This window comes from Kryptolebias marmoratus, linkage group LG21, assembly GCF_001649575.2.
Source record: "Kryptolebias marmoratus isolate JLee-2015 linkage group LG21, ASM164957v2, whole genome shotgun sequence".
Lineage (NCBI taxonomy): Eukaryota > Metazoa > Chordata > Actinopteri > Cyprinodontiformes > Rivulidae > Kryptolebias > Kryptolebias marmoratus.
In genome coordinates this window covers 15,789,306-15,804,197 of record NC_051450.1, presented here as the reverse complement: position 1 = coordinate 15,804,197, position 14,892 = coordinate 15,789,306, and the positions used below count along the sequence as shown (strand labels likewise).

The window sequence follows — 14,892 nt, the reverse complement described above, 5'->3', positions numbered from 1 at the left end:
CCCCCGAGTCGTTCCTGTCTGAACACAGGGATGTTCGTACAAACCTGCGCAGTTTTATACAAAATAATTAAATGACTCTTTTTCTTTTCCCTTTAAGCTCTCAAGAGGATATTTCTGTATTTTGCTGGGAGATCAGAGCCTGAAAGTCGTTTACTTTTAGGTTTTATTTGTGCAGTAAGTTTATCACATAAACTAAACGTTAATAAAATATAAAAAAGTTTTATTTTCAGTCGGTTTTAAGCTCCACACAGATGTCTCAGGTCACACCAGATTTAACGCAGTCAGAAGGCTCCATCTGCTGCAAATCTGGAGAAACACAAAAAAAAAACATTATTTTTCCCTTTCATCGTTAGTTTGATTCGGTGTATAAATGTGTGGCTCAGTGGTGCTTTTAAAGCATCTAAAACCATAAAAATCAGTCAAACTGTAATAATAATTACCTTCAAATCGCAGTAAAACCTTCAAAACACATCATTTAAAAAAAGAAAAATAGGATTATAGTGCTCGGAAAAGGTCTTAATGAACAGAATCATCCTTCGTTTTAAAAATCACACAGATATTTATTTATTTACTCAATTTATTTATTACAAATGATTTGGTCTGGACTGTAAACACCCACCTGCGGACGAGAAAATGATGACTCTGGAAGCTATTTTTGTGTTAAAAAATGTCCTACAGAACAAATACAAGCAGCTCCTACTTTTAATTAGAATATTTGAACATAGATGCTGATGTTGTTGGAATAAATCCATCAAAATAACTAAAAAACAACCAAACAGGTGAATTAATAAAGTTAAAACGACTGACTTTTCTCTCTTTGAGTCGACATAATTAAGCAGTAATGAGCTATTTTTATAAAAAAAACATAAACAATCCTTGAGGCGCAGAGGTGCTCAAATTCAAACATAATTATTTTATAATTTAACTTCAGACAAACACGTCAATCCTGACAAGAGTGCCGTTTTTAAAAAAATCAGTGCTTCATGTTTACAGTTTTACATTCGTCGACGAAATAAAATAAAATATTTAACACGGAGATATGTTTTTATCCAGGTCTTATCATCAGCGAATGTCCTCGAAGTCGTTAAATAATAAAGATTTCATTTTAAAGCAGGTGAACTGGTGAATCTGAAGACACCAATCGAGTCTCTAAAGTTAAAAGAAGCCGAAACGAGGACTGATTTCAACCGTCTACCCTTCGCTTCAGCCGTCATTTACTGAAACCGAGTTAAATCAAACGCCTACGTGTGCAGCTAGTTTTCGTCTGTAAAAAACCCCGTTCGTAGCTCCAAAACACGAATAAATGACTTCGAACTGTCTGCTCTTAGGAAACGGTTCAGTTCAGGAGCAGGCGACGCTTCAGTGGTTAAAAAAACTCGCCGTCTTCCCCGTCTGACGTGGATCAGACGTCGTTTAAAGCTGAACTGAAAAGTGTTTCGAAGCCAACATCAGTGAGAGAAAAGCATAAAGTATGCTGACTGTAAAAATTGGGAGTGGATGAATAGTTGAGTTTGTTGGAATTAATCGTTTGAATACCACTGGACCTTCCTCCGATTTGGGAATTCCTATCAGAACTCAGGTTCGGACCACTTCGAAGAGAAGCACCGCTCCGACCCTCGTTAATGCGGCGCACTGGCTTCACGCCAAAAAAAAAAAAACAGGACCTTTCGCCGACTATTTTTAATTTTAAAAGAAAGCCAAATGTGGAGGAGGACATCGCCACAGAGAAGGAGAGGAGAAACAGGAAGTTGTACTTCAGATGTGACGTGAACGCTCGCTGTCGTTAAAAAGGTCTGAGCCGCTTACAGGCCGACAGCCTGAGATCAGTTTGTTGTTGAGGAAAAAATATAAATAATCCATGTGTGACTGAACAAAAGTCAGAGTCTGAACCTGTTGTTGATTAGTTTAATCTGGTGTTAGAGTTTATAAACGCTAATCTGAGGCGCGCTCACGTTGTTTACGAGTTAGCATCCGGTTAGCATCGTTAGCTCTCTCCTGACGTCTTTATGTTGATTTTTTGTGTCCTGTGCTGTCATGACAATGATCTGTGGATAATCGGTTTTCACTGTTCCACATTCCCAACTTGGTCGTTATGTGCTTTGTTTTGTCGGCCATGACGGTCCTGGTGATCATCAGAACCCGAATCTGAAGAGTCTGCATCTGATTCCGGAGATCCAGCCGTCGGTTCAGGTTCAAACTGGAATGGTTGTAGATCCGTTACTCCCGCAAAGTCTTCCGGCATTTCTTCATGTTCAAAAAAGGGCTTCTTCTTCCTTTTCCACTAGTAAACAACCGGACAGTAGCGCACGTCATGAACCCAGGAAGGATACTCCACAAATCCCCCACTTTGGAAATTATTGACTAAAACGCTAAAAACTGTTTATTTAACTTTTAGGCCAAAAAAAGGGGTCCCTTCAATGTGGTGTGGATGTGTTTAAATAACATTCATGAACTGTCAGTTTTTTGAGATTTGATTTCAGTTCAGCTTTAAATGACGCCTCGTCTTTAAAACTATCTGAACGCGAGCTTCGAGCCTGAAGCTACCGCGACGAAACAAAGTTCACAAATGTCTTTTTTGAGTTGAACTTCCTCCCGAACCGCCCGGCGGTGCTCCTCAGACGCCACAGTCGTCCGGCCTGCGTTGGACTTTGCGAGCGAGGGTGAGGAAGGTGGAGAGGGAAGCGACGGAAACGTGGAAGGCGAGCTGCCAGGCATTCCTCAAGCCGAGCAGGCGCGAGTTGCACAGGACAATGGCGCCCAGCAGGAAGAAGGACTTCAGCTTCTTCTGGGAGGAGTGGAACAGGTACAGGTGGCACTGCGGAGCCGGGAACAGCACCACACGTTAGAAAGACTCCAGCACGAGCGGCCGGGTTCAGGCGGTGACCTGCCGCTTACCTGAGAAGCACAGCAGACGAACGCCACCAGGAACGCCGCGACATTCCAAACGCCGTCATTGTCGTCCTTTGAGAAGGGAACACAAGGATAAATTAAAAATACCGCTTCTCAATAAAAGTTCATCTTAACATATGAGCGCACGAGTGATCGAGTCCCTGTGTCCGTCGCACCTGGATGGCGTGCTCCACGAGGTGCACGCCGCGGATCACGTTTAGGGACGCGCACACAATGTTCAGGACGAGCGACAGGATCCCCGGCGGCGTCACCGGTTCCAGCCTCAGAGTCTTGCCTGTGGAGACAGGAGGAGACATTTATAGCCTTAAAACGGCGTCGCGTTGTGGGTGTTTTTTGGTCGTTTCTCTCCTACCTGACGCAGGACTTGGCTCCACATGTCCATTTGCAACGCCGTTCGTTAGCGCCACCTCGTCCAAGTCGATTACTTGCGGTGGACGGGCTCTCAGGTCCTCCTGGACTTCTGCCAGAGTCACCTCCAGCGCTGGACCGCCCGTCTGGTTGTACTGCTGCTTCAGCTTTTGAATGCAGCTGTCTGTTAGCAGGAATCAAGAATCAAATTATAAATCGAAAGCACCGAACCGTCGAAAACGCGACGCCGTTTCTCTCCCCTCACCGAATTCCAAAAACGGGTACGGCCTGGCTGCCAGGGTGACGGCGGAGCCGCCGAAGCGCGCCGTGAACTCCCAGCGCAGGTCTTCCAGGAAGCAGAAGGCTTTAGCGACGGGGAGGCTGCTGTGGCACACGCTCATGTAGGACACACCCTCCGAGGAGGTGAAGCTGAACAGGTAAGACAGGTAAACAAACAGCCAGGTGCGCGAGACAAGGGCGGTGTCGTTTGTGCAAAGAAAAGAGGACAAAACGCAGCTTTTAGCTGGCCGAGCGCTTACTATATGTGGAGCTGCTGGCCCTTAACGGTGCCTCGGTCAGAAAGGCCGGCCAGCGACCTGCAGATGGTCCTGAGCTGCTGCTTCCTCTCCTGCAGCTCCCGGTTGTGCTCGAAGTCGGTGGACGCCGACAGGGGGAGTCCATCCCTGACCCGCACCACGAACGCAAACAGGATCAGAGACATGCTCCTCGGGCTCCATGAAGGACACACAGCCTGCGTGGAGAACCAAAAAAAGCTTTTTTTTTCCAGAGTTTATAGCAGTGACTGCTATTGTGTTTCAGTTTGAGGTGCTGTTTAACAACACCACATCGCACTGACCTGTTTTCATTACAAATAAATACTAATTATTTACATGATTACTTATTATCTTGAAGAAAAAACAAACCGTGTTCAGTTCTTTTTCCAAGTATTATACTAAGCAATAAAAATGACAATCCACACATTACAACAAACAGATCATTTGAGTTATAAATATATTTAAAACAAACAAGTTTAACTATTAAAAAAACTAATACATTGTATGAGTTAACATATCCACTGTGTAAAACTGCAGACTTTCTTCATTAAGAAGCATAAAACTTGCCTTTTGAAACTAAGACAAATTAAATATTTAATTCAACACCGTGTTTCACCTTACCTCATCATAATTATGGAGCTCATCATCATCATGCTGCACCTTATAAGCTAAAGTTAGCTAGCTAACTGTAGCATTATATCAAAGAAATAAACAAGTCGAAGAAAGCCAGCTTCAAATATATTATATATTAAAGCGAATGACGATTAAATTCAACTGAAAAATCTCTAAGAAGACTTTCAAATACGACGAGATCTTTAAATAGTCAAGGGAGCTAACTTGAACTTAGCTCCTAGCCTTAAAGAACAACAACAAATCTGCTACGGGTCATCGGGAGGGACAAATTTACTCGAGAACGCCAGTTGACGGAAGTTAGCTGAAGCTAATCGTCGACCTCCGTCAGTGACTAGCTCCCCCCCCCCCTGGCTAGCTACTGTAAGTAGGTAAGTAAGTTATGTAGCCTACAGGTTTTAGCTCTTGCAAATAGAGTTTTTAAGCTTACGGTAAATTAAATATAAATATATATATATATTTGACAAGAAATGTAACGGAAGCTGCTTTTGCTAACTTAACTTAGCCGTTAGCTAGCCGTTAGCTGTTAGCTTTGTGGAAGCGCTCCGGGTTTGTTTGCTGCTGTTTACCAAAGAGGCTCTGGAAATAAATAGTTTTTTTTAAACTTCAGCTTAAAGGTTTGAAGTCATAGTTACCTGTACGTGTAACTAACTTCGAAATTATACATTTTGAGAGTAATAAATATTGACACCAATACTTATTTTGTTTGGGTCATTTCATCTTGATTAGTTTTTAGTGAAAGCTAGCGACATGGTGCAGGTTTTCTCATCTGCTTTTGGTATTTTAGGAATGTGGTAGTCTGAAGTGAAGGTGAGGACCCACCAATTACTTCCAGCTTTTCCAGTTAATACTGATTTATTCATCCTTTACCCGAGTAATAAGATCAGCACATCATTAATACCTCTGTGTTCATCTTATTTAAAGTTTAACATGAGTTTAGAGCTGCTTTAACATGAGTTTAGAGCTGCTTTAATCACTCTCTGGAGAGTTTTTCCTTCATGTTTTATTTCTTATCATATATTTAGCTCCGTCCCCAATAAGTCTGGCTCTGAAGATCTGTTGCGTAAACCCAGATTTGCAGAACCTGGTTGAGGCAAAACCCGGTCCTCGTTCATTCAGAGAAACGCCTAAAACACACAGGGCAGCGGCCCTCCTGGAGCAGGACTGGACATCTTTCCCCGCTCCAGGACACCCGATCCAAAGGATTTATCACCTCCTCTGTATGCCATCAACGCTCTGGAAACCTGATGTCGACCTGTTCGGTTACAAAACTTGTGTTGGAGCAGATAAATGCCTAAAACTGACTTTTCTACACCTTAATGCGACCCGACAAGTGTCCTGAATATCACCCTTTGGTGCTATTTTTGTGTTTTCATCGAGCAGAAGACGCGCTCTCTGCTTTAAGTTTGAGACAGAACGATGACAGGATTTCAAATTATAGCCCAACGATAATGAGGGAGTATGTCAGCGTAAGTAAAGGAAATGCAGACATTAACACAACGACAGAAACCAGGAATCAGAAGTCTTATATATTCCACCTGTTAGACAAGTCCCAGACAAATGAAACCATAAAAGCCTTGAGAGCACGAAGGTCTTCTCTCTCCCCTCCCATCGGTCCTTTTTCCTTCTCCTCCTCCTCATCGTTTCGCCTCTGCTGCCTCCCAACACGTTGGAGCTTTTAGGCATTAAGCTGCCTTGTTAAAAGGGTGCCTGTTAAGTGGTTTCAAACAAATATTTCTGCTTAGTTTCTTAAGTTTCGTCCTCCGTCTGCCTTTTAGGTCACCTGGACTTCAATCGCCATGGGGGTGAAAGACCGCCCTCAGTGTTACTTTGACGTGGAACTGAACCGGGAGCCAGGTAAGAGGGCTGTTTGTCCAATTTAAAGGTGGGATAGTGACTGGAGTCGTGCAGTCAGCGCTTCTGCGTTTGGACTTTAAACTAACGCTCTTGACAAGGAATCTTTTAATCCATGTGTTTTGTTTTTTTGTGTGTTTCCTCGGAGCGTTTATTCGACAAAATGAAAGTGGAACACCCCCGGTATAGAAAGGCTTGATAGACTGGTTCGGTCTGTACTCGAGCTGCTGCGACAAAATGTAGTCCTCTGAGTGTGTTAGCAGCATTTATCCTCAGTTATTTAAAACAAAATAACCCAGTTACAAGAAACTGAAGTGAATTTAGTTCTAACTGCTGTTTCTCTTCTGTTTTTTTTGTTTGTAGTTGGGCGCATAGTCTTTCAGCTTTTCTCCGATGTTTGTCCCAGGACAAGCAAGAACTTTCTCTGTTTGTGCACAGGTAAGTGATATTCCCGTCCCGTTTTTTAAGTTTGCGACATTTGCCAGCTCTGGATCCGAGCTGTTCGTTTACAGAGCGTCATCTGATAACGGAAGAGTGGAATAAAGACGTGATGTTTCATTCGTCACACGGAGGTGTGTGTTTTCCACCCCCTTCCCGTTTTGGGAAATGTGTCGCCGATGTGGCTAGGAGCTTAAACGGCGTGCGGTCCTTCCCATGGCCTCTAACGGCTCGTGTAATCAGAGCTGCAATCAAGGCACTAAAAACCGACGAATTAACAGATTAGAAACTTAATCTTTCAGAGCTGTTTTTGTCTGAAAGCAGCCCGGAGAACGTCGTGGTTCTCCGTCCCCGGTTGGCGTTAAAACAAACCAACGTGTCCGACCGAAGGTGTGAAATTCCCTTTTTTTGTTCGGGGCGTCACGGACACCCGGTTTTAACTCTGTTCTGTTTCCGTGCGGCCGCAGGTGAAAGGGGAACGGGCAAAATCACGGGCAAAAAGCTGTGCTACAAAGGCTCCACTTTTCACCGAGTGGTGAAAAACTTCATGGTTCAAGGAGGCGACTTCACAGAAGGTAAAAGCAAAAACAAAAAGTTAGTTTAGCTCTCAGTTTAACTTGGATTTGTTTTAACAATGTGACACATCCGTACCTGCCAGTAAATTCAAACCAAAACAGGAAAAAAATAGAAATAATTGGATAAAACTGTTGATTTAATCCCAGCCTGAAGTGAAACATGCTTTAGGATTATGGCTAATGTCTGCCTCAGTGCTGCAGTAGCTTTAGTTTCATCTGTTTTTTGTTTTAAATTTGAGCGAGACAGCACCTGTGAGCACAATCAGGATTTCCTATTTTTTAACGTTTGCAGGAAATGGAAGAGGAGGAGAATCCATTTACGGTGGCTACTTTGAAGGTATTTGAACTATCAGTCTTTAATACGCAGCCTAAATATGTCGTAGATGTGACTCTTTGGATACGAGCTTAATGCTGCATGTGCTTATGTTCCATTTAGTTCTGTGTGTGTGTGTGTATGAGGCTTAGTTGACCTGTTTACATGTGAGCTTTATCAAATCAGCATGGGAAGCAGCCGTTCTCTTTACTGAAAGCTAAAACTTTCAACGTATTCTCTCATTTGTAGAGTGGTCTTTTGCAAAAATGAGCAGGTAAGCGTGCACAGCTCCGTAACACCATGCCACCATAGCTCCCACCACCTTCTGTAGCAACAAGGAAACTCATGTTATGCTCTGAAAGCTTCACCATTCACCATTCAGTCAGATAACCGGTGCTCCTCCAAACTTACTGTAAGAACGGGACTAATCCCGGTATATATTACTGAGGGGAGGTCATGTTTGGAGTCACAGCGTGGGTGGGAAAGAAAATAGAATAAAGTAGAAATCACACACATGGAAATCTCATGAAGATATTCAGTTAATTTAATGAAATCTTTGAGCTGAAGAGCTTTTTGTTCATCTGAGACACAATGCAGATATGTCACAAACGTTTTCTTTTTACAGATTTCACTTCTTCCCTGAGAGTTTTCAGACCGTCTGCGTGAAATTACACGTATATAAATATACACACCTGTTCAAACTGACACGTCTGTCTTCAGGTTCAGATGTTCGTTGGCCGTCGCCATAAAACGGGCCTGTTTTCCTCTGCAGCGGCGGCGTCTGGTCCTGGAGAGGCCGCCGCCCTGCAGGTCCCGTCGGTCACCCGGTTGTTTAAGTCAAGCAAGGGAAGCGCCTAAAACCTGCAGGACGGCGGCCCCTCCCGGACCAGGATTGGATCGGACGCCGCTGAAAGTTCGCCGATCCTCCCGGCCGCGTTAGGAGACAGAAACCGCGTTAATTGCGCCGCCGTGCTCTGGTGAGGAAAGGGACGGCACCGCCTTTCTTTTAGAGCTCGGGCTCGTTCCTCCACGTTCGACTCGAAACCTTTGAACTCCAGCGACACGCCGTCCAGTTTAGCCCTCCAGGCCCGTCACGAACAAACATTCGATTTCTTCCAGTTTATATTAAAACGACTTTCACCAAAATCAGCTTAAAGCGCCCGAACACCGCCCCGGGAGGACGCCGTAGCGCCGTCTGAACCGCCCCGTCAGCGTGACTCTTAACGCCGTGTGTTCTCATCGTTCGCCTTTAGTTTTTCATTTGTCGTTTGTTTCTTTTGTTTTGTACCCGACAGACGAGAATTTCATTCTCAAACACGACAGGCCCTTCCTGCTGTCGATGGCCAATCGTGGGAAGAACACGAACGGCTCTCAGTTTTTCATGTGAGTCGCCGGCGCCGCGAGCGCACCGCGCCGATTTCCTGTCACCCTGGATGCTCTGCTGTAGATGTCTCCTCCTTCCCTTCCTCCTTAGTGACCCTGCAGAGTAGATATTGTCATTCCTCCCCCCTCTCTCCCCCCCCCCCTCTCTCTCTGTGACGTTAGATTTCAAACTGCAGAGAAACATTCGATTCTTTCTTTTTTTACCCACAAATGTGTTACATTTTTTTTTTCTCTTGCCGTTTTTTGTGTAAAATTTACAGAAACTCTAGCATCCTGCTCTTCCAAGGTAATATGTCTCAAAGGCTGTGTTTCTCTGTCTTCATCTCTCCTGACTGTATTTTTTCACCTAGTTCTTTATATTTACAAACATTCTGCACAGTAAGACATGTCTGATGGCTTTAAGTGTTATTTGACCAAGTTTAATTCCCACTGAGGACGAAGCTGTAGGTGGATTATTTTGACTCTTTAGGGGTTGATTAAAACACGATCAGGTCATTTGCTTCACTCCTGATTGGTGTTATTTCAAAATTTAAAGGGTGGATTTGATATCGAATCTAAAATAAATCAAGATTATTTTAATTTTTTTCCTGAGATCTGTAGCATCCTTCTGTCGTCTGCTTGATTGGTTTTCTCATTTTCCGCCCATTTCTTTTTCCTTTTTCATGACTCCACCAACTGGTTGGTTCCTGGTTTGGTGGATGTTTCTGTCCAAACAGCACAACCAAGATGGCGCCCCACCTCGACAGGTAAGGAGAAGCAGAAAAGCTTCTTAAAACCAGGCTTCTAACTTTTCCGTGTTTCGATTACAAAAATAAATAAATAAATAAAAAATTCCTAACGCGAGCTTTAAGTTGAGCCGCGAGCCAAAAGGAAACAGGATCTTCTCTTCTCGCCGCGCAGCGTCGACGTAGTCTTCGGCCACGTCATCTCTGGCTTCGAGGTGGTCAAGAAGATCGAGGGGCTGAAGACGGACTCAGCGAGCAGACCCTACGCCGACGTGCGGGTGGTGGACTGTGGGCAGCTGATCACAAAGTCCGCCAACGACGGTAGGCCCGCCGCTCCTCTTCTAATCACTCCACGCAGCTTAGTGACAGCTAATGAACGTTTGTCGCCCCCGAGCTCGTTAAAAAGCTCGTTTCACCTGCAGCTGTTAGGCGTTTGGGTGGGACAAGCTTCTCCATAATGGGGATCAACGAGGGGATCTTTGTTGCCCTGCCGACGCTCGGTCAGCACGTTTCGTTTCATTCACGTCCGTTCCGTCTGTGTTGTTTTTTTTTTACTTCCAGTGCTCGATGGCAAGCGGAAGAGGGCCTCCCTGAACTCGGACGACTCGTCCTCCCGCTCGTCGGGAGAGTCCGGAGGCGAATCCGAAGAGAAGCTGAAACGCCACAGGAACAAAAAACACGCAAAGGTCAAGCCATCGAAGAAGAAAAGGCGAGCGGGGAAGAAGAAGACGAGCGTACTCCCGTCCGAGCACAGGTGCCTTTCTCTTTCTATCCGCCTCGCGCCGGGAGTCCTCTCGGGTACATGAACGTGCCGCGTTGTTCCAGCTCTCCGGAGGCGGCGGGGGAAGAGCCGGGAGCGAACGACGCCGAAGAGGAGAAGGAGCCCGACGGGAAGAGGGAGAAGCCGCTCGTCCGGCCGGAGGAAATCCCGCCGGTGCCGGAGAACCGCTTCCTGCTGCGACGGGACATGCCCTCTCAGGAAGTTAAAGCAGAAGTGTCAGTAATCAAAGATCCCGCCACGTTCTGCACAGCTACGGCGTTTGACCTCGTTGTTTTGAAACCCAGTCTTGTGTTTTTCAGACTAGAGAAAGAAGAAGCTACTCCCTCAGCTGAGCCGAAACCATCGGTGTCGAAGTCCGGACGGAAAATCCGAGGCAGAGGAACAATCGTACGCTCGCTTCTCGAATCAGATCAGACATCATTTCGTTTTGTTTCTTTTTAACAGTGGAGTGATGCTTAACTCTAACTTGTGTGCAAAATTGCTGACAGGTCGTTTGTTTTGTCTTCGCAGCGATACCACACCCCCACCAGGTCGAAGTCCCGCTCTGCGTCCGTCGAGGAGTGCGGAAGCAGCGAAACGCCGCCGCACTGGAAAGAAGAAATGAAGCGGACCAAGAACTATCAGCCTCCGAGCACGGAGAGGTGGAGCAAAGGAGACAAGTAGGAGCTTCAAGCGACCTTCGGTTTTTTTACAGCTCGGCTTCTCTTTAGTTTCCTTCACGCCCGTTTTGACCTGACAGGTTGAACGACCGCTCCTCGAGCCGGTGGGACGACAGGAGCGGCTCGGCGCGCTCCCCGTCGGGAGAGCGCTCCTCGGACTGCAGCTCCGCCGGCTCCAGCCTGCGCCGGCCGACCAAAAAGGGGAAGAAGAAAGCCAAACGCAAGAAGAAGAGCAAAAAACGCAAACACGGCAAGAAGAAGAGCTCCAAGGACGGGCCTTCGGAACGTCACAGGTCCAAAGGTGAAAGGTCGGCGTCTCCGGAGGGGAAGTCCAGAAGATCCCGGTCGCTGACTCGGTCTCCTTCGAGCCTGCGTCACTCGTCGACCAGGAGAAGACCTCGATCCTCGCCGTCCGCTTCCAAGTCCAACTCCAGGTCCTACACAAGCAGCCGGTCCAGGTCCGGAGGCCGGTACAGGTCCTATTCAAGATCCAGAAACCCCTCCAGGTCCAGAAGTCGGTCTTTATCGAGATCCAGATCGCCGTCCTATTTTAGGTCCCGATCAAGATCTAGGGACAGATCCAGGTCCAAGTCTAGGTCCAGATCCAGGTCCAGATCCAGGTCCAGGTCCAGGTCCAGGTCCAGGTCCAGGTCCACTTCTAGGTCTGAGTCTAGAAAGAGGAGCAGGACCAGATCTCCAAAGAAGAGGCAGATTAGGAAGCCCAAAGCAGACGCCACGGTGAGCGGGACCGAGAAGCTCCCGGAGAACAAGATCCCTCTTGCCCCCAAGCCACCGGCGGTCCCTGTCCCCGAAAGGGTCCCCGTCATCCCTCTGAGCGACAGTCCTCCTCCGTCCCGCTGGAAGCCGGGGCAGAAACCCTGGAAGCCCTCCTACATCCACATCCAGGAGATCAAAGCTAAAGCAGCGCCCGGGAAGCCCTCTGCAGCAACGGCGGCGATGGCAGCGGCGGCGGAAACCGTCACGGAAAAGGCTGCAGTTTCACTGAAGCCTGGACCAGAGGACTCTCGGGAGCGCAAACCCGCGCGCCATTCGCGCAGCAGGTCGTCCAGAAGCGAGTCCTACAGCCGCTCCGGGAGCAGGAGTTCCAGCAGGTCCGGGTCCAGGTCGTCTCCCAACAGGTCCGACACGGAGAGCGACCAGAAGACGAGCAGCAGCAAGAGGAACTCCTTGGAAAACGAGTGGAAGGAGTACTACAGCTCTCTGAAGAGGATCCAGAACTTGGACAAGTACATTTCCCTCAGTAACAGCGGGGACGGCGTCCCAGGGTTGGAGAGGAGCCCCGGCGTCATCGGCTCTCTGGAGACGAGAAAAGAAGGCGGCGCCTCGCAGTCCGGCTCCGTCCCCGCCGAGCGCTTCAACAGCTGGTCTGAGTGGGACAGTGACGGCGAGCAGGTGAGCCGGAGGGACGACGGCGTCCCGGCGAAGACCCTGCAGCAGGACGTCCGGACCGCCGCGGGTCGGGACAAGAAGGTGTCCTCTCTCACCGGGTGGAATTCAGACAGCGACGCCGAGAACATGACGAGCAGGACAGCCGCCGCGTCCGAAAAGGAGGAAGGGGAGGCCAGCTCCGAGTCGGATCGCGAGGCGTCGAAGAAGACGCCCGACGCGTCGGTGGCGCGCAAGCTCGCCGCCGCAGCCGCTCCCTCCTCTTCCTCGTCGGACGAAGGGCACGAGAAGGCAGCGGAGCCGGAGAAGCACAAGAGTAAGAAAAAGGCCAAACGGAAGCATAAACACAAGAGGAGGAGCGAGGGCAAGGCCGGTTCCCATCACAGCAAGGACAAGACGAAGAAGGCCAAGAGGCGACACCAGAAGCTGAGGCAGACGTTCCACTGGCAGCCTCCTTTGGAGTTCGAGGAGGAGGAGGAGGACGAAGCCGCCAGGGTTGTCAAGGAAAACTCCGGCAAAGAGGCCAGCAAGAAGGCCGGAAGTCCTCCCAGAGAAGAAGAGCGGAGTCAGCAGAGGTTAAAGGAAGGAAGCAGGACAGCTAAACGCTCCTCCGGCGGTGACGGCGCCCACCTCCCGGACGCCAAGGAACACGAGGCGCCGGAAGACATGGACATCTGCACTCCGGAGCACGACGTCGTCATCCAGACTCCCGTCGCACAGGAGCTCCACGGCAGCGCGTCCGAGGCGACCCTGAAGTCCGCCTCCGAGGCGTCGGACGCGGCCAGTGGCGACGGCGCTTTCCTCCAGAGCAGGGAGCGCCCTGAGGTCGCTGCTGCCGCCCGGAGAGAAGAAGAAGAAGAAGAAGGAACCAAACCGGCGCTGAACTTCAAATGGAAGCCGCTGAAAGGAACGTCGGCTCCGCAGAACGCGAGCTTTCAACCTCTCGTCGCCGCCACCGCGAAGAACGCCCAAACCCAGCAGAGCCAGGCGCCCGGCGCTCGGCTGGTGAGGATGGAGATCAAGAGCACGAGCCGGGTCCGGCCGGGCTCGCTGTTCGACGAGGTCCGCAAGACGGCGCGGCTCAACCAGAGGCCCCGGAACCAGGACAGCTCCAGCGAGGAGAGGTCGCCGTCTGCGCCCCGCGCTCGCTCCCCGGAGGAGGCGGCGTCCCCACCCAGGAAGTCCCGCTCCGGCTCCAGCGCCTGGTCCCGCTCCTCCAGCCGGTCCAGGAGTCGATCCCGCAGCTACACCTACTCCTCCAGGTAGGAGGGCGCCGCCGGCACCCGTCCGCCTTCGAGCCGAGCGTTCGATTCTTTCAGTCGTTTTCTCGCTTCGCCCTTTAAGGAGCCGCAGCCGGAGTCGGAGGAGGCGGCGGAGGAGGCGGTCCCGGTCTCGCAGCAGCACGTATCGGAGCTACAGGAGTCACAGGTACACACACACACAAACGGCGTTCCCGCTGAGGGAAGACCTGGAAGTTCAGTTTCTTCTTCTTTCCCTTCAGTCGGACGTACAGCAGGAGTCCGTCGAGGAGACGCTCGTATAATCACCACCGGAGGTCCAGGTTTGTGACTTATCAAAACAGATCCGATTGTCGCCGAATTCCTGAAAGAGGATGAAGGATTAAAGCCGGTGAGGATGGTTACCATGGCCACCATCGTCTGTCTGCAGGTCGGACTCTTACTACAGCTACTCCAGCCGGAGTCGGAGCGCGAGCAGGAGGCGGGGCCGCCGCCGGAGCCACAGCTACCGCAGCTCGGAGCGCCGATCCCGGTACGTCTCCCGACAGGTGTCCCCCTGACGCCGACAGCGTCTTTGTGTGTTTGATAGTTCCCGCCGCGGCGCCGCCCGGATGTGAAAGCTGACGTTTCGATCCGTGCAGGAACAGGTCGTACGGATCGTCCAGCCGCAGCTCGTCGCGCCGCAGCAGCCGGTACAGTTAGGAGACGCCGGGGGACGGACGCCGAGGACGAAGAGTCCTTCAGGGAGCAGCCGTTCAGGATGTAAAATAATCCACATTTTCTGAATAAATGAACTCAGACCAGCCGGAGGAAAAAACGCCACTAAAGACGCTGCAGAGAAAAGAAGTTTATTGTTTTTTCTTCTAATTTCACTTTTTATGTTTTAGTTTTTAACAAACTGAAGTTCTATGAATGAAAACATCCATCTTTCTGTACCAGGTTTGTTTTTTTAATTATTATTGAGCCACAAAACCTCCCGTTTTCTCTCCTTCTCTGAATGTTTCTGTTGAATAAACAAAACGACGCAGCTGCAGTTTTTGTTTGTTTGTTTAAAAGCGTTGAAGGCTGAACGTCGGA

General features: G+C 49.0%; 2 protein-coding genes across 7 annotated transcripts; one reads left to right on the top strand and one right to left on the bottom strand.

Moving 5' to 3' along the window:
* Window positions 1-893: 893 nt before the first annotated feature.
* On the bottom strand, window positions 894-4,674 carry sec22c (SEC22 homolog C, vesicle trafficking protein). The gene is made up of 7 exons (XM_017406573.3): window positions 4,434-4,674; window positions 3,798-4,009; window positions 3,524-3,687; window positions 3,263-3,442; window positions 3,066-3,184; window positions 2,896-2,961; window positions 894-2,815 (listed from the first exon to the last, which is right to left on the bottom strand). Exons 2-7 carry the CDS (start codon window positions 3,977-3,979, stop codon window positions 2,615-2,617), a joined length of 912 nt encoding a protein of 303 aa, XP_017262062.1. The 5' UTR covers window positions 3,980-4,009; window positions 4,434-4,674; the 3' UTR covers window positions 894-2,614.
* Window positions 4,675-4,703: 29 nt separating this feature from the next.
* On the top strand, window positions 4,704-14,848 carry nktr (natural killer cell triggering receptor). Of its 6 annotated transcripts, none has more exons than XM_017406569.3 (17): window positions 4,704-4,813; window positions 6,221-6,299; window positions 6,660-6,734; window positions 7,202-7,309; window positions 7,602-7,646; window positions 8,918-9,005; window positions 9,722-9,751; window positions 9,906-10,051; window positions 10,292-10,484; window positions 10,556-10,726; window positions 10,811-10,898; window positions 11,022-11,170; window positions 11,251-13,839; window positions 13,922-14,005; window positions 14,079-14,138; window positions 14,246-14,347; window positions 14,457-14,848. In XM_017406569.3, exons 2-17 carry the CDS (start codon window positions 6,242-6,244, stop codon window positions 14,515-14,517), a joined length of 4,047 nt encoding a protein of 1,348 aa, XP_017262058.1. In that variant the 5' UTR covers window positions 4,704-4,813; window positions 6,221-6,241; the 3' UTR covers window positions 14,518-14,848. The 6 variants fall into 6 exon arrangements, with proteins under 6 accessions (XP_017262058.1, XP_037829194.1, XP_017262059.1 ...); XM_037973266.1 differs by having other exon boundaries at window positions 4,763-4,805; XM_017406570.3 differs by lacking the exons at window positions 4,704-4,813; window positions 6,221-6,299; window positions 6,660-6,734 and adding an exon at window positions 7,872-7,896 and having other exon boundaries at window positions 7,221-7,309.
* The last annotated feature ends 44 nt before the right edge of the window (window positions 14,849-14,892 follow it).

Excerpts from the sequence above, each read along its gene's own strand:
- sec22c (XM_017406573.3), bottom strand. The coding sequence starts at position 3,979 with ATGTCTCTGATCCTGTTTGCGTTCGTGGTGCGGGTCAGGGATGGACTC. Across the intron at positions 3,443-3,523 it reads GTACCCGTTTTTGGAATTCG|ACAGCTGCATTCAAAAGCTG; the intron begins GTGAGGGGAGAG and ends TCCTGCTAACAG. Across the intron at positions 2,962-3,065 it reads TCGTGGAGCACGCCATCCAG|GACGACAATGACGGCGTTTG; the intron begins GTGCGACGGACA and ends CCCTTCTCAAAG.
- nktr (XM_017406569.3), top strand. The coding sequence starts at position 6,242 with ATGGGGGTGAAAGACCGCCCTCAGTGTTACTTTGACGTGGAACTGAAC. Across the intron at positions 6,735-7,201 it reads CTTTCTCTGTTTGTGCACAG|GTGAAAGGGGAACGGGCAAA; the intron begins GTAAGTGATATT and ends GTGCGGCCGCAG. Across the intron at positions 14,348-14,456 it reads AGCTCGGAGCGCCGATCCCG|GAACAGGTCGTACGGATCGT; the intron begins GTACGTCTCCCG and ends CGATCCGTGCAG.